The sequence below is a fragment of the Lithobates pipiens genome, unplaced genomic scaffold (assembly GCF_037356315.1).
Source record: "Lithobates pipiens isolate NorthernLeopardFrog02 unplaced genomic scaffold, aLitPip1_a1.2 Scaffold_8, whole genome shotgun sequence".
NCBI classification, from domain to species: Eukaryota; Metazoa; Chordata; class Amphibia; order Anura; family Ranidae; genus Lithobates; species Lithobates pipiens.
In genome coordinates this window covers 31,916,210-31,934,289 of record NW_027507903.1, presented here as the reverse complement: position 1 = coordinate 31,934,289, position 18,080 = coordinate 31,916,210, and the positions used below count along the sequence as shown (strand labels likewise).

The window sequence follows — 18,080 nt, the reverse complement described above, 5'->3', positions numbered from 1 at the left end:
GTGTAACAGTGCACTACAACAGTGATGGATTACCGTGTTCTACAACATACACATGTAGTCATAGTATCATGGAATGATTCCATTAGGAATGAACAATGCATTACTGCAGTTCAACAGCCTGGGCCCAGCCTAATTAAAGCGGTAGTAAAGCCTGCTTGGTCATTTTTACCTACAGGTAAGCCTATAATAAGGCTTTCCTGTGGGGAAAATGAATATCTCCTAAATGTCCAAAGTTAAGGAGATATTGACCCTCGATGCACGCCACCGGCGTATGCACTCTGAGGGGTCGGCATACCTTGTCAGACCTTCAGAGCTTCGTGCCGGAAACCAAAGCCCCGTGAGGGAGTGATGTCATCACGGCTCCAGCCAATCACAGACGGACCATGCGAACCCTGAAAAAAGCCCTCTCAGCAGTGTCAGGTCAGCGCTGGAGGGCTTCATTCCAAGGTGAGCATTTCATATTGTACTAGCACAATATGCCATTGCCTTACAGGTGCTTTTATTTCCCCCCTTCTATACCCACTTTAAATCGAATCTTCATCCAAAAAGAGAAAGTTCTGCTTTTCCTTCTCCCCCTCCTTCCTACCTCTCCTATATTTGGAATGTTTTTATTTTTGGAGGGGGGGGAAAGCAGGTACCCGATTTTGACCAGCTCCCACTTTTGGTCCGTCCGAGCAGCAGTTCGCCCAACCCCACCCCCCATCTCTCCACAGCCTCTGAGACAGCGGGCAGCCAGCTGTAAAGCTGCAAGGCGTCGGTGTCGGCTGCCCATGGTTGAAGTGATTGTAAATGATCACCTTGCAATACAACCCATTCAGTTTAAAATAGAAATGAAAGCCAAAACAATTTTGTATAGATATAAAAAAAATTAAAAATGACCTTTTTTCTTTATAAGTGATCACATTCCCTCTGTTTTCAGCTGCATAAAAGCTGGGGAGGAGAAGCAGCAGCAAACTGAGCTTCCCAGTGATTGGCTGTGCAGCAAGGGGGCATGTCAGGACAAGTCTGACCATTGGAGAGCATACTGAGTTCTGAGTTTCCAGCATAGCTAGAGAACTGACCATGGTGTGCTTTCCTGCTTAGAATGGTCAGCATTTAATAGGAAAGCAGAGGGACTGGCAGGAACACCAGGGATTTCACATAAAGGAAGCAATACAAAGAACAGGAGACTTTCTCATACAAGTTCATGCTACAGCAGGCATATATCAGGAATATGAAGTATTGGGGTAGCAATCGCTTTAAAGCGGTATCAAGCTAAACTTTTGTACCTTAAATAAGGATTACCTGTAGCTACAATGACTATCTCCTAAACTAGTGGTTTTTAGGAGATATTCACACTGGATGCAGCCGGTGATGTCACGTCTGAAGAGACGGCACACCTGGGAGGACATCACAGCTCAGCCATTCAAAGGCCTGTAGCCAGCGAACTCAGAGGACCTGGAGAAGATGGAAGCCCTGTCTGTGGTGACAGCACACCACTGGAGGGCTTCATTCTAAGATAAGTATTTCATAAAGTGCTCTGCAAAATAAATTGGTCAATTCACCAAATATTTGTTACTTGAGTAAAAAAAAAAAAAAAAAAACATAAAATCCTAGTAAATATCTAACACGTGACAAAAGGACTCCCAGAGCACTATGGGTTAAAGAGAACACAAGTACTTTTCTATCACACCGTCTCTCAGACAGAGCCGACAGGCAAGGTATGCATCACTGCTCCTTCACTTATGTGTGTAAATTTAATCTTCAGCTATTGAGCTCTAAAGAATAGGCAGTGAGAAATGATCAAGAAGACAAATAAAAAGAAGCTGAGGGTTTCGCCATCTGCCTGCCTGTAAAGATATAAAATATTCATATGCAATATTTCTTATCCGACAATATTTTAAAAATGTTGTTATATATTTCTGACCCCATTAAAGAAAGAACATTTGTGCAAAACCTTCATATTCCCTTTAAGTGCAACCATTTTCAGCTAGACCTAAAATAGAAGTGCATTTTGTATTCAGTAAACATGGAATAAAAAAGGAAAGCCGTAAAAGACAGGATACAGGTATAAATACACAATCTACAGGGATTTCATAAGTTGACAAAACTTCTTCCAGCAATACGAGAAAGAACAATGCATTTCCACTGAAACTGCCTTCTATTATCTTCTTGCTTAGGCACAAAAAAAGCAGCTAATTAATAATAGACGGAGTTGGATAAGAATATGCTGAGCCGATTAAAAATGAATAGATATCCTTTGATGTCTTTATAATTGCCAAAAATTATCCACACAGACAAAAATATTAACATTGATCTAAAGTCCTAAACTTCAACTTTTGCCATTCAAATGTTAAAAGAATTACAAATCCAAAAGTCCTTGCCATCCGCAAGGCTGGCTGGTTCTCATACCTACTCAACTTCTGAAGGACTTCCCATGTTCAATAGATAGAATAAATCACCAATGTAAATAGCTCACCTGGTGCAACGGTTTGTAGTGTGGCCGAGTTGACTCTCCGAGTACTTGCTACATGTCTCCGTTTGGAACCAGTAAAGAGCAGGTAAAATACATCAGCTCGTTTCTTACTCCGTTTATTGAGATGTACGGTAAGGACACATTCACCCTGAAAGGAAACACAATAGTCCAGTTAGAAGTTCCTTCCTTAGACTGGTATTTATTTGCTTCCATAATGGCATGTGAATTCTCATGATATATCCACATAATGAAAGAAAATCAGTTGCATTAAACCACACGTCTCAAACACAAGGCCCACGCACCAAATCCAGCCCATCAGGCCATTTCATTTAGCCCTCGCTTCTTCTCCAGCAGCACCCCGCCACTCTGTCCCCGTGTTGGCTCAGCAGTTAGCAGCTGAGGAAGACCGAAACTCCTCCACCAGATCCTGGGCCTCTCTGTTCAGCCTTAGCATCCCCTCATCTCAGCCTCCCCTGGTCTCAGCATTCCGGAGACTCCAGCCCTCCTTGGTCCTCCTCCAGACCCTGCATATTCTGATTTCTATCTCTGCCCCCAGCTTCTTTCTGGCAGCAGCACAAGGTATGGGGGATGCACGATGATGTAAGGGATGGTGGGTGACTCTTGACTTCTGATGATGGAGGGGCTCTTGACATCCGATTTAAGGGGGAGATGGGTACTCTGGACATCTAGTCTTAGAGATACAATTGGCCCTTTGAGGGCAACCATAAATGCTGATACGGCCAGTGATTAAACTGAGTTTGACACCCTACATTACTCCATTTCACCACTAAAAATTTTGAAATGATTATAACAGAAACAAGTGGACACCTGACTTATCTCCCGAATTAGCTGGTGTCCCCACTGCAAATGATTGTTACACAACAGGAAATAGCCATATCACAAACACATCATGTGGTTCTCCTCAGTGAACAGTTTACCACGAAGGCCAAGAATAATTGTACATTTCAATGTAGCCCTACTTGAGACAAAAATATGCAGTATCAAAATTACCTTCCTACAGGTCTTTGGATGGAAACATCATTCTTGCTACAGTTGAACCCCAAAGACTGCAATGTTACAGAGCAATGTGGATTGTTATTTTTAATTTTTTTGCCTTCCACGTCAAAATAATTTTCTTGGAATCCATTAAGGGACACGTTTAACGTGCAACTTTCAGATTATGCTGCTGCCTGAAGAAGGGATGGACACTGCCAAAGAAAAATAAAAAATGCAGGCCAGCCCAGGACAACCTCTCTTACTACCAAAATGCCTTGGTTTGGAGCAAAGCGCACCAAGATCATGATCATAAACACAGAGGGGTGACACATCTGTGTTCCTCAATAGTTTCCCAAAAAAAATTTTATGGTGAGCACTAAAAAAAAAAAAAAAAAAAAAAAAAAACTTTTCTGTCTTGTCCATTTAGGAACACAGGTAGTATTTAACCTTTGAGACATCTAAAAAACAGCCCGACTGAGGGGGTGGGCAACACAGCAATCGCAAATGGGCTCAAGAAAAGATAAAAATAAAATTATACCACAATTGCAATAACGCTATCAATTGATGTTTGCATTTTAGTCTCGTTCACCTACTAGCTACCTCTAGATCTATGAGAGCTTTGCCTCTTAGCCCTTGTACACACGGTCGGAGAATCCGTCGGAATGTGTCCTATCGGACCGTGTCGTCGGATAATCCGACTGTGTGTGGTCTGCATCGGACTGATTCCGTCGGAATATCCGTCGGACCCAATTTTCCAACATGTTGGAAATATTTCCCGACCAACTGGTTCGATCGGACATACTCCGATCATGTGTAGAGAATTTTGATCGGACCAAGTGCCACGCATGCTCAGATCAAATTCCTACATCAAAGCTATTGGCTACTAGCCTGAATGTAGTCCCATCGTAATGAAATTACGTCATCACGTTCTGAATGATCGGATTTTTCGACAACTTAGTCCGACCGGATTCAACGGACAAGATCCAACGGACAAATTCCGACAGACAGAATCAGACGGATTTGGTTGTCAAAATCTCTGACCGTGTGTACAGGGGCTTATTGTTTTACGCACATAAGACTATACTCCTTAAATGGAAATCCACCTAGCCCCCCACCTTAGATTATTGGAAGAATATAGTAAATAAAGTGGTCCCATTGTATAAATTTATATATGAATCTAGGGGATGTTCAAAAAAAAAAAAATTCTAAAAAATTCTCCAAAGTATGGGATATTTGGGCAGAGTTCAGAGATACTGTCGGATCCTCAGCAACCCCTTCATAGGATACTCGGTTTTGCTTCTGTTTACTGCTTAGACGTGGATCTGTATACAGAGAATGTACCACCCGACCCTTTAATTTTGCACACCCCAGATACCTCGCTTCCAATTCCCTAAGCCTTGGTTACCAACCACCTTACCTTTTGTTTCTTTTAATGTGTGTGTTTTAGACTTTGTTTTGTATTCCAATTTATATTCTTATAATAAAAATAAAAAACGGAGGACTGCCTGAAGGATTTTTGTGGAATGGGTGGTGTCTGCCCTGTCCAGCTTTCCTTTACTATACCCTGACCTACTCATTTTCCCATTTTCACAACGCAAGGGCTAATCATTCTGTAGTCCCAAGGAAAACCGCTAGGATGGACATTTATTTATTTTGAGCAGTTGTACACAGGACAGGTCTGAATTTATGACATGATAGGAATATGATTTACAGGTATTTTTAGCATGTATTGGAAAGATCTATAGAACCCTTTCAATTGAATATTTACAGAACAAAAAGGGAGCAAATAAGAACATTTCATTGTTAGGGTTTAGATACATTTTAATTACATAAAGTAAAACTCCAATTTTCTTTCCATCTACAATCGTTTTTTTTCGCTGATGTTATTGCAATTCATACAAACTTCTACTCCTGAGGTCACATGGTCATTGCCACTAAAGCTGCACGTTCTGTCGTTTCTTTGGATAAGCGGTACCATTTGCACATATTCCTCCAGGAAATAAAACTTCCAGTGCATTGGAGGGCATTGCCAGGAATGCCAAATTTTGTACAACAGGATTCTGGAAATTTTCACTGCAAACTGTACGCTGCTGCCATGTCTCAAATAAATGGGGGTGGAAAATCATGAGGCTGCTGTATGAAATTAAAGGGTAAAGCTGTCCATATACTGCCCCCTCACACCCGACATCCCTTGAATAAAAATAAAAAAAAGTAAAAAAAAAAAAAAAAAAAAAAAGGCCATAAAATTGTTGGTCAAAACAGCAACTGCTTCCATGCTGCTGCTGTTCTGGCATATTGACGGCCGGCCGGGCTCGCAGCAGGAGATTTATCTATCTGTGCTGTATAACATGGGTGCAAGAATCAGTTACATTTTGTTTTGTTCAGTACCAATTCCCACGAGTTTTAATATTAAGCCCCGTTCACACCAGTGCAACATGCAATTCCCAAATCACACCTGAAGTCACACCTAATGTATTTCCATGGCTCTGTCTTAATAGCTGCGACTTGAAGTGGTGCATTCTGAAAAGTAGTTAATGTATTATTTTTTCCCCGAATGCAGTGCGATTTATCGCTCATAAGCTGTAATATAAATTGCACTAAAGTCATGCCTGTGTCTATATCAGCAGGACGGAGTCATTTCATTATTTTGTAACCTCTTCCTACTAACAATTTTGTTCAGAAAACAAAAGCAGCAGGTTCCCCCGACAGCTGCTTGTAAACAAAATTGCTGGCATATTAAAATATGAGAAAGAAAAATACTGGGTGGGGTTGGGCCCCCCCCCACCACCATTCTTTACCAGCTCCTTTGTTGGATCTACTTTGGGGGACATTTATTTTTTAAAACAGGACTTGTCAAAAACTGTTGTGTTTTTACTCATGACTTAAACTTTTTGGGTGAATGAGTACCCCTACTCATTCAAATGGGGGGGGCAGGATCTGGGGGCTCTCCATGTTGAGGGCATGTGGCCTGGTATGGTTCAGGGGGGTGCTTTATCCCTAGCCTGCCAGGCTGCATGTTTAGATAAGGGTCTGGTATGGATTTTGTAGGGACGCCACGCCATTTTTTATTTTTTTTTTTAAATGTTGGCGTGGGGTTCCCCTTAAATTCGATACCAGATCCGAAGAGCCTGGTATGGATTGGGGGGACCGTCACACAGTGGCAATTGTGCTAGAAGGAAAGGGCATTATGTCTCACACTGTAGGGCTTAAATCGGATCAAATCGCACCACCTTGAATCGGAGCTAAATCACAAAAGCCCTGGGTAGCATTCTGGGTAGCATCTATGTGTACTGTGTTAATATTTAATAAAACCCAAAATTTCCCTTTATTTTCCTTAAAAAAAAAAATCCACTTAAAGCCAAGCTGTCCCTCAAAATATTTATTTTGGATGGCGTGGGCTCCATTAAATCTGGAGAAAATCATAAACCCGTTCGGAACATTGATATTTACAACTGTGACAGCACATGGTTTTAACTTCTACATCAATGCTGAAAATTTCTGCTGGAATTTGTAAAAAGAAAATGTGATTCCAATCTAATGATTTAATGTTAAAAAGCTACAAAAATAAAAAGGAGATCGGGAAAGGGGAAAAGACTTTACACTACTTATGCTAAAATATTTTTAGTAAAAAGGCAACCATGCATTTAGTCTGAGGAAACCGAGTTATTTTTGTAATGTACACCTGAAGCCCATGTTTTAAGTAACATTCACATTTTTGCATTCCATATTTCATGATTCAATTTCATATATAGAATTCCATGTTCTACTTTTAGTAGCTATTGGTGTATCACGAAATTCAGCATTTCTACTTGAAGTGTATGTCCAGCCAAAATCTTTTTTTCTTCATTTTTAATAATATGGGGAAGTCTTAGAACTTCTGTCAGGTTTTTACTGTTTTCTGGGGCTCCATAGGAGAGATTTCTTGCCACTTCCTGCCCAATGACAACATTTTACCAGGAAATAAATGGGAACTTTCCAACAGTTTTACAGACAAAAAAAAAAGTGGTTCTCTTTAGTAAAGTAGGGGAAGGCTACAGCACTTGCCAGATTTTTTTTTTTAAATTTAAACAGCAGAGACACATTAGATATTCAGAAGCAATTCACAACACAAAATATTTTGGGCTCATTCAGACCACATCGATCATGGCGCATTGCAATGTTAGCTTTTTTTTTTCTTAGAACTTTACTGTAATGTTACAAGTGACATTTCATCCAGTTCTATTGTCAGTGGGAGGTGGCGGATAGCTTCTCATCATGATACACTGAGAAAAAGTAGTGCATGCAGTATTTTCAGCACACAGTGGACTGGCCTCATGGGGAACAAAAGCTTTTTGCCTTTTCTTGCCCAGTGCAGTCCCAAGAAACCTCGTGTAAAAGAACTCTTAAAAGCAGAACTTGCTTTTTTTCATTTTGGATTAAGAGAAGGAGGGAGTTATAATTAGGGATGCACCAATACCATTTTTTTTTATTTTATTTTTTTAACATTGAGTACAAGTACTGATATTTTTCAAGTACTCGCCGGGGACCAGCTGAGCACTGCTGATACATCTGGTTCTATCCCTACCTCCTGACCACCAAGCTGGGCAACTGGGCGTAGGGGGAACTCAGTGGGGGGGGGGGGGGGGGGGGCAGAGGTAGAGCGAACAGGGACTCCAAAATTCTGTACACCAATGAGGTAATCCCCCCGGCATTTTTAAAAACAAAAAAAGTGTTCAGTGGGGTCGGGGGACAAAAAGCAGTCTATTTAATCACTTTCGGGTTTAGGCTGATTAATCTGCAGCAGCGCTCCCGACCGTTCCCAGTGTACAGATATAGAAGAGGCCGGCCTTCGATGTGATTGTGTGGAGCGCTACTGCGGATTAATCTGCCTAAACCCAAAAGTGATTAAATAGCCCACTTTCTGTCCCCCGGCCCCCACTGAACACAGGTGGACCGGAGAAGTTTTTTTCTTCTAAAATAGCTGCACAGCGGGGGATTGGCTCATAGGTGCACAGAATTTGAGTCCCCGTCTGCTCTACCTCCGGACCCCTCGCTGAGTTAGCAGAGCCGGGCCTATGCAGGAGGGCTGGCGGCTGGTGTGGGTTATGAGCAGTGGGGTGTGGGCGGGGGTGGAGATGGGGGCAGAAGTGGCAGCTGGTGGGAGGGGAGGAGGTGTCAGGGAAGGGAATCCCGCTGACAGCTGAAATGTTATCAGTTAAGGATGCAGCGGCCCCGCTCCTTAAACGATATTTGCCAGCATTCTTTTCTTTACATTTCAGTTGTTAGCGGGGGAATCCCACTAACAGCTGATAGAATGGAGCCAGAAGGTATTGGTTTCTCTTATCAGAGCATTTGCATGAGTAACATTACTTGCACAAATGCTACTGGTATCTGTGCAACCCCAATTATAACCATATCAGTTGTTTTTTTGGTCATCTGTTTCATTGAGGCAATTTTCCTTCACTTCCTCTCCGAGAGTCAAAACAGAAAAAGAGGAAACCCTCTAAAGTGAGAGAATCTCTGGTTGTCACGAATACTAGTGTCCCAATTGAAAGATTTTAGCTCTAGTTCTGCTATGGTGACAAAACCAAAATTTGCAGGGCCGTCTTGTTCTCTTCCTGCTGCTGAACTACCATCGACGTGGGGGTTTAAATAAATCTATGAATGGGAGAGAAAATACTGTTATTGATCAGACTCTTCCCCCATTCACTGATAGCGTTACAGCTAATGTAATCAATATAACAACTTTTTTCAATGGAAGGGAGGACAGGAAGGGGCGTTCCCCCGTATGAGCATATTTAGTGCAGGAGACCCAAAGCTGTTAACCCCCAAAGCACTGGACGTTCAGAAGCAGGAAGAGGACAGGGCAGACCCACAACGCATATGTCTACAGAATCCAGCACCCTGTAAGAAGCATCCTTCATTACAGGCAAGAAATGTGACAAAAGCTGTACAGTAAAAAAAAAAAAAAAAAGTTTGTAACTAAACTCCAGCTTTAAGAAAGGCTGTTGCTAAAAAGCAATGTCAACAGAAACAACTCATTACAAAACTAAAGTAATAACATGTCTCCTGCAACCGCCGGCTCCTGCCCAGCCCTAATAGAGCTTCCTTTGATTTACTTGCGATAAAAAAAAAATATATTTCCCGGAAGTTTTTGTTGCACGCATCTGACTTACCCTCCACAATATGTATGAGCTTCTCATTAATCCAGTCTTGGTTTCAGCCTTGAGAGTCCACCCAGAATTTTCCACGTGAATAAACGGCGTTCATTGAGGCACATGATTTTGTCTGGCTGTGCAGAGAACACACGAAGCACCACAGAAGTCTACCATTCTTTTAGTTTTTTTTTCGATGCTGAGTGGTTTGTTAAGATTACAGCATAAAGGATTACAGTTTATATCTAGCTTCAATAGCCATTACAGCAGTGATAGTAGTGTCTACTCCAAACCACATGCTGCATGGCTGTATATTTTTACACACACTTCTCTAATCCCCGACAACCATCTGGTATCTTTCAGCCGGCTCTTTTGTGAGCATCTAGTTAACACTGCGAGTGGCGTAGAAGAAAACTATTCAATGGAAAATGTTAACACCCTCAACGAGAAGTTCTAACCCAAGGAACATACCTAAAGACCAGATCATGCTGAAATATTACTCAGTGAGCAGCCTGCCAATGTTTTTCATTTACTGAAAAAAAAAAAAAAAAATTACCGGCACAGTAGAAAAAGTATAAACATTCGGCATGTTAAACTCTACAAAGAGGATGATGCCGTTCCAAAAATGTGCACCCTGTAGTCAGGCTGTACTGAATCTGTTTTTTTTTTTTTTTTTTTTGTTTGTTTTTTTACATCTATGCAGTGCCATGAACAAAAAAAAAAATAACTGTCACCCAGGGACAACGAACTTAAAACGTCACTAAGACTCCTTTTACACTGAGGCGTTTTTCAGGCGTTTTAGCGCTAAAAATAGTACCTGTAAAGCACCTGAAAAAAAGCATCAGCTGCAATCCCAGTGTGAATGCCCGAGTGCTTTTATACTGGGGCGCTGCGCTGGCAGGACCTCGAAAAAAAAACTCAAGCAGCTTCTTTGCAGCGCTGTAGAATCGGTGAATACACCACTCATAAAGCTCCCCTGGGTGATTGAAATCAATGGGCAGCCGCGCTGCAGCGTTCAGTCTTAACCCTTTTTTGGTTGCTAGCAGAGGTTAAAAGTGCTCCGCTAGCGGCCAAAAAGCGCTGCAAAAACTATGGTAAAGAGCTGCTAAAAATAGCGATGTTTTACCGCCGACATCCGGGCGCTGGAGGTGTGAAAGTGCCCTAAACCCAATAAAAACAGTCAGTCAATAAATGCTAAGCTAAGTCACTAGGAGAATCGTTTTCTGCAAAAAAACCTGCTTGATCATCCTGCTGCTCTCTATCTCCACCTTCTGTTCATGTCCCCAATTCAGCTAGGGATTTTGCAGCTGTAGTGGCAACTCTGCACATGCTCAGTTTTCCGTGAGTTTCTATGCTGAGCATTTCCTCCCCATCACATCTGAGCAGCTCATGTGACTATAGAGTCTAATATGCGGGTGTATACACAGTGCTCAATGACAGCCCACTCTTTCCCTCCTCCATGTGTGTCCCCCCCTTGCAAGCATGGTAACTTAAAGCGGTTCTGCACCTAAAAAAAAATATTAAAAGCCAGCAGCTACTAATATTGCAGCTGCTGACTTAATAAATTGACACTTACCTGTCCCAGGGTCCAGTCCAGCGATGTCGGCGGCAGATGACGAGCGATAGCCCCCGCCGCCATCCTCTGTCAGGGAATCAGGAAGTGAAGCGTTGCGGCTTCACTGCCCGGTTCCCTACTGCGCATGCGCGAGTCGCGCTGCGTGTCTCTTCTGGTCCCCGCTGTGTCCTGGGAACTGTGTGTTTCCCAGAACACAACGGGGGGGGGGCATCTGCGGGGGTCTGCGGCAGTCTGTCCCGGAAGTGGGTGCAGATACCTGGATTATCCAGGTAACTGCACCCCCCCCCCCTGAAAGGTGCCGATTGGGGGGGGGAAGGAGGGATCAGATTAGCGGAACTTCCCCTTTAGGGTGGAGAACCGCTTTAAGAGCAGTCTAGGTAATGTATCTGTATTATCAATATGTTGCTTTTTTCTGTAACTTGCTCTACTGAAGGATTTTGCCTTAATATATTATTAATCTATTGATAGCATGTGTATGACCATTATAGCAATATTTTGTATCATTGGTAACATCTTGGTTTAAGGTTGTATCATTTATGTTATAGTTGCTAACCTCAGATTAATACAAGTTTCTTTTCTGTAAAATAGTATGTTTAAAAAAAAATTTGAATGGTATCCTTTTCGCACAGGTATCAATCGTTATTTCATGGTTTGACTCATATGGATAAAAGGTTTTTAGGCACTTATTTTATGTACATATAAGCATATAAGTGAGGTAGGTAAAATAGCGGGAACACCACTAACCAGCTACATACAATGGAGGTGTGATATTGCAATACATGGTGGCTTCGCCTCCCTCAGGCTGCTGCTTCACGTAGAATTTTTTTTCTGCAGAATTTCCAGTTCTTTTCCTGACACTGAACTTCAGGCATGGGTGGGGGATTAAAGTTTATGTAAACCCCTGGCTTCTAAAAACCCAATTTAAAATGGAAATTAAAGGCAAAACATTTGTGTATAGAGATATATATATATATATATATATATAAACAAAAACCAGAACATTTTGTCCCTTTTATCTTCTTTTTTTATTAGAAGTGATGGCATACCCTCTGTTCTCAGCTGCATGAGGAGCTTAGAGAGCTTGGGGGGGAACCCACAGCACATTATTATATACATAGCACACTGAATAGTGAATGGCTGTGCAGGAAGGGGGTGTCAGGACAAGTATAATCAATAGAGAGCAAGCTGATTTCTCAGCACCAAAAAGCTGGCCACTGGCCATACCCATAACTGGTCTTCACAGAAAGGAGCACATGGAGGGCATATACCTGTAAGACAAAAACAATTCCATAGCTCAACTCACCAACCAGTTTGCTGACCAGCACGGCTAAAGAAATGACTGTGCTCTCGTGTCTAGTGTGGTCAGTTTTTATAGCAAAGCAGAGGGACTTTCACACAAAGGAAGCAATGCAAAAAGTACTGGATACATTTTTAACATTTAGATGGTAAAGCCACATATCAGGAATATGAAATGTCGGGTTTACCTGTTCTTGAATAGCTTCAGATTTTTGGCATGAGCTGCATATTCAAGTTCGTACAATGGAGGACCTACCCCGAGGCTGCAAGTGTAAAACGAGGACTTCAAGATTGTTTAACAAGGACCTGCCCCCTTTTTTCCCCTCTCATCCATTTGGAGAAGCCTGTTCATTGTTGACACTGCAAGAGTTGTTTATGGCACATTCCTGTTGTACAGCTTTAACCCCCACAGTGCCAGAGGTTCACTGCCAGGAAGAGGACCGGGCACCCTGCAGAGAAAACTTCTACACAAAGCAGGAGCCTGCACAACAAGGGACACACTTCATTACAGATAACTGAAGTAACTGCAGCTATTAGGGGGACAAAATACTTTTTGGACTAAACTTCAGCTCTAATATCATATATGACAAATGTACTTGTGACTTCATAGGGAATGTAAAATTCAGTAAAGCAGGCTGAAAACACACAAAGCATGCACCGGCTAATCTACTGTACAATTAAGCTGCCCTGCTGTTTGGCCAGTGAGGCTCATTGGCAGACCACATCCCTTCTGGAAAGCGTCAGCTATTTATACATTTCCGAATGACTTCACCTTTGCTGATATCAGCACAGGTTCTAAGCACTTGAGATCAGGAGGCAATGAACTGGGTCAAGAGTACAAGGGAAGGTCAAAGTCATTATGTACGGCCTGGAGGTGTAGTGTTCCCCTTGTTGACTGATAACCACCAAGATGGTGCTGACCAGACAGCTCAGTTAGACCTATTTTTATGCCTGAAGATGAGTGGCAGAGACGATTGCCTGAGAGTCTATGACACGAGGCAGACCAAAGAACTCTCATTCCAAAACGTTAGGCTTAAAAGCAACAGGCAAATTTATTTATTTTTTTTAAATAAAAAGTTTGTATCATTGTTTTTCCATATATTTTCTTTTCAGTTCAACATAAAAAAAATAAAAAAGTTTAAAAATGTTGGTTTCTTTTCATACATTTAAATGTACTTAATTTAGAACATGTAGCCAACAGATGGCAAGTGCTGGTCTGCTGGAACTCCAGTTTCTCTGACTGACCAAAAGCAGCAGGATCCAGGATTACACACAGCTTAAACTTCCTCTTATTGGGTGTGGATGAGGTCACAATCTCCACTTCAGCCATTCAGAGGAAGCCTTGTATTCATTCATAAAAAATACAAGGCTTCTCTTGAATGACTGAAGCATTCAGGCCAACTGGATTTTTTTGATTTTTTTTGGGGGGGGGGGGGGGGCAATAAACGGAAAGTCGCCCATAATGCTGTGGCACACAACACCATGTACTGTATGTAGCTGATGGTAATAAAGTATAGTACAATGTGCACAGTACGCCAGTACAAGAATCTGGGAAAGGGTATTTAATTCATGTGGTTCGGGGTTCCGGTCCAGTATGTGCCGATTATATGGTCCTGGTCCTCCTGACCAGCCCCCAGGAAGGCCATGGCCTGGGGTGCGGATCCACCCGACTAATGCCTCAGGGCTGGCTAGCCCAGGGCAAGGAAACTAAACAAGGATTCTGAGGTGGTTGGGTGCCGTCTCCGGTTCGGGAGAGACCCATTCTACTTCAAGCATGCCAGGGGAGAACTCTTTAGAAGAACACCAAGCATGGCTTGGTTTTCTTAACAAGAGCCTGGAAGGGCTGAAGTTACCGAAATAATCCGGTCTTGTGGATATCGCCAAGCAGGCTGAAAGAGCCAGGTATCTTACAAGTGTTCTAAAGCTTAGTTTCCCTACATGTTCTGCAGCAACGTCTGTGACAAAGACTTTGTTCCTGGGTAAGCACCTTGTTGGCTGCTAGGCCTTGTGAGAGAGGGACTGTCCAACCTGAGTGTCCATCCAGCTGCGAATGGCTATTCTCTGGATGCAGTCAAAGTAAGCAAGTTCTTTAATGTTTTTTGGACTTTGATATTGAGAGTACCTGAACTTCCTTTTCCTGTTCAATGGTTTGAGTTTTGCAAATAAAATTCATTCAAGTGGATCTATTGTCAGTCTCAAGTTACTGGGTCATCTACCACGGGACATCCCCTAGACGTGTCACAATGAGAATGGAAGGTAACGGTAAGCCCAAAAATAACCAGCAGCTCCTTTGGGGGTTAGTGCTACACATATACATATATATTGGGCTGTGACACTGGAGACAATGGAGCTGTTGTTTGAGGGCGGATTGCAGACGTTATTTTTAACGCTATATCGCCTGCAAAACGCCCTCAGTGTGAAAAGTGTCTTAAGAAAACCCCTTTCCATTTCATGCTGTCAACAATGAAGCAAAAACAGTGCTGTGCAATTCATTAAATGTCCATAGATGTGGAGACAGTATAATTAACCGATTGGTACGGTGAAACATAATAAAGAATGGTAGGTCCGGTGACTGTGATCCCTCCACCACAAATAAAGATGGCCTCTCACCTCCAGCATTCGACCTGAAACAGGTCACTATGCAGTGTATAGATCGCTGGACACAGATCCTCATTCCCAATACCGTCCTCAGATCAAAGTCAATGGGCAATCCAATCACATGTATAAGAGAACAGACCGATCTAATGCTCTCTGTTTAAATATTTATTAGTAAAATATAAAACGAATGTGCACTTACATTAAACTGCACTCTGAGTGGTGGCATATAGGCAAGGAATGGAGGCCATCTTTATTTGTGGTGGAGGGATCACAGTCACCGGCCCTACCATTTTTTTATTGTGTTTCACCGCACCAATCAGTTCATTATACTGTCTCCACCTGCACCAGTTGGGACTGGTTTAGTGATATTTACTGATTATGGACAATTAATGAATTGCGCAGCACTGTTTTTACTTTATGCATATTTGAGGTATTGATTGAATTAACCTCGAGTGTCTGCTGGCAGTTCAAGTTTTATTTATATTTGTGTGCGTCAGCGCTGAATATTTCCCTATTTTAATGCTGTTAGCAATGGCAGCACATAGAGAAATGTCACAAGGCCAAGAAAGAAAATCATTTCTTTACACAAGAAAAGTGAAGGCTACATGAATATCAGCAAAGCTTTACATATCAGTCAGCATATTGTCGCAAAAGTGATACGATAATTTAACAAAGATGGAACTGCAACCATCTCAGAGTTGTTCAGGCCGTCCACGGAAGTTAACACCTCGACAGGAACGATTTCTGGTGAGAAGGGTTGAAGAAAATTGCCATGCAAGTTCACTGCAATTAGCAAAAGTAGTAGAAAGCCAAAGTGGGGTGATTGTTTCTCATGACATAATATGGCTTACACTGCAGAGCCATAAAGCAAGCCTCTCCTAAAGGACTCGCACAAAAAAAGCCTGTCTAGAATTTGCCAGAGTCCATGCTGAAAAAGAAGACTAATGGGACTCTATACTCTGAAGTAATGAGATCAAGATATATGTTGTTGGAACGGATGGCTTCAAAACTGTATGGCATCGCAAAGGTGAGGAGTACAAAGAAATAAGCATTGTGCCTACAGTGAAACATGGTGGTGGCAGTGAAACATGATGGTGGCAATGTCCTTCTGTGTGGCTGCATAAGTGCTGCTGGTGTCGGGGAGCTGCATTTCATTGATGGTATCATGAATTCACAGATGTATTGCTCAATAGTGAAAGAGCAGATGCTACCATCACTCCGTGCCCTTGGTCGTTGTGCACTTCCAACATGACAACGATCCAAAACGCACATCTAAGGCCACTGTTGCATTTTTGAAGAACAACAAGGTGAAAGTGATTCCGTAACCAAGCATGTCTCCTGATTTGAAGCCAATCGGGGAACACCTTATGGCAGTGATAGCGAACCTTGGCACCCCAGATGTTTTGGAACTACATTTCCCATGATGCTCAGCTACACTGCAGAGTGCATGAGCATCATGGGAAATGTAGTTCCAAAACATCTGGGGTGCCAAGGTTCGCCATCACTGCCTTGGGGAATTCTGAAGAGACAAGTTGAGCTCACTCAGCATCTAGGCTCCCAAGGGTCAACCTATTACTTGCATCAGGGCTGAAGGCTCTCAAAAGGAGCATGCACAGGTAAATGAGGCTGGGTGCTGTGATGTTTTTAGGAAGCTATTTATAGCACCCTGTTGGCCCCTCCCACCAGCCATAATCTGTCAGCAATTTTTAGAGACCCAATAATGATATCAAAAGGTCTAAAATAAAGTATGAGATAAAACCAGAAAAGCTAGATTTTAAAAATGGCATTAGCATGTTGATGACGGGGAAAATAAGAAACCAGGGCAATAAAATATAAGCAGATTAAACTTTGGCTTTAAGCAAAGAAATTGCAAATCGAATAACAAGTGAACTCAAATTTCAGCTAAAAAGGCACAGGATGCTTTTGGCTAAAATGGAAGAATGGGATTGCCAGCACAAATAAAGCTATATTAAGTGCTCATGTGTATGTATTTACTCCTCTAGTAAACAATCAGGGCTGTCTACTATGGCGCAAAACCAAACCAAACACAGCCTGTGGTCTATGGCTTACACCAACATCTGTAAAAAACACTATGTACTCTCTGAGGTTTACACAGTTGGATTGGTTTACTAAAGGAAAATGGGCACTTTGCAGGGGAACTTTTGCAGGGGGAATGGTCACTTTGTAGGGGGAACGGTCACTTTGTAGGGGGAACGGTCACTTTGTAGGGGGAACGGTCACTTTGCCGGGGGGAACGGTCACTTTGCCGGGGGGAACGGTCACTTTGCCGGGGGGAACGGTCACTTTGCCGGGGGGAACGGTCACTTTGCCGGGGGGAACGGTCACTTAGCTTAGTGAATGAGGTAAGGCTCGGTTGACACTGCTGTGACTGCAAAGTCAATCGACTTTGCCCTGAGACTTCCTTCCAACTTGGATACCATTAAGGAGCCTAATATTGGAAAGAACACACTGCTGACAAGAGCAAGAAGGGTGCTGCTCACCCCTATAAATCGAAAAAATAAAACAAATTCCCCCACCAACGGGGTTTTTAGGCAGCAATAAACAATAAGCGTAGCATAATATAAAAAAAGATTATTTTATTGTATGGTAAAAACATGAGCTTCACCCAGGTATTTAAAACAAAAAATAGATAGAACCAAGCTTTTATATACAAAAAATACAATAACATCAATGGGCATACACTAAGCAGACCTAACTATAAATATACTGTATAAAATTAGTAACAGCAAAAAAATTTTTTATAGTTCTAACACGTTTCAACCACTAGGGTCTTCTTCAGAGTTTCAACCGACTTTGCCCTGAGACTTCCTTCCAACTTGGATACCATTAAGGAGCCTGTACAAGGGCTGAAATCGCACCCAAGTTGAACCAAAGTAGAGCAGGAATCTTTTCTAAAGTCGGAGCAACTTTTGTAACATCAGTTAACGCTTGCTGACAGCCCTTTTCTGCAACTTTTTGTTTAGAAGTTTAAATTAGTTTAGAAATTTACTTTGAACCCACAAAA

General features: G+C 42.2%; 1 protein-coding gene across 6 annotated transcripts in view; it reads right to left on the bottom strand.

Moving 5' to 3' along the window:
- Positions 1 to 18,080, bottom strand: part of AKAP13 (A-kinase anchoring protein 13) — a 440,963-nt gene that overhangs the window by 290,612 nt on the left and 132,271 nt on the right. For 5 of the 6 annotated variants that reach the window (XM_077472410.1, XM_077472415.1, XM_077472413.1 and 2 more), the window contains exon 3: positions 2,459 to 2,603. In XM_077472410.1, coding sequence (XP_077328536.1) covers positions 2,459 to 2,603 — 145 coding nt within the window. Of the gene's footprint in view, positions 1 to 2,458; positions 2,604 to 9,606; positions 9,938 to 18,080 lie in introns of those variants that run through there. The other variant, XM_077472412.1, reaches the window with a different exon arrangement.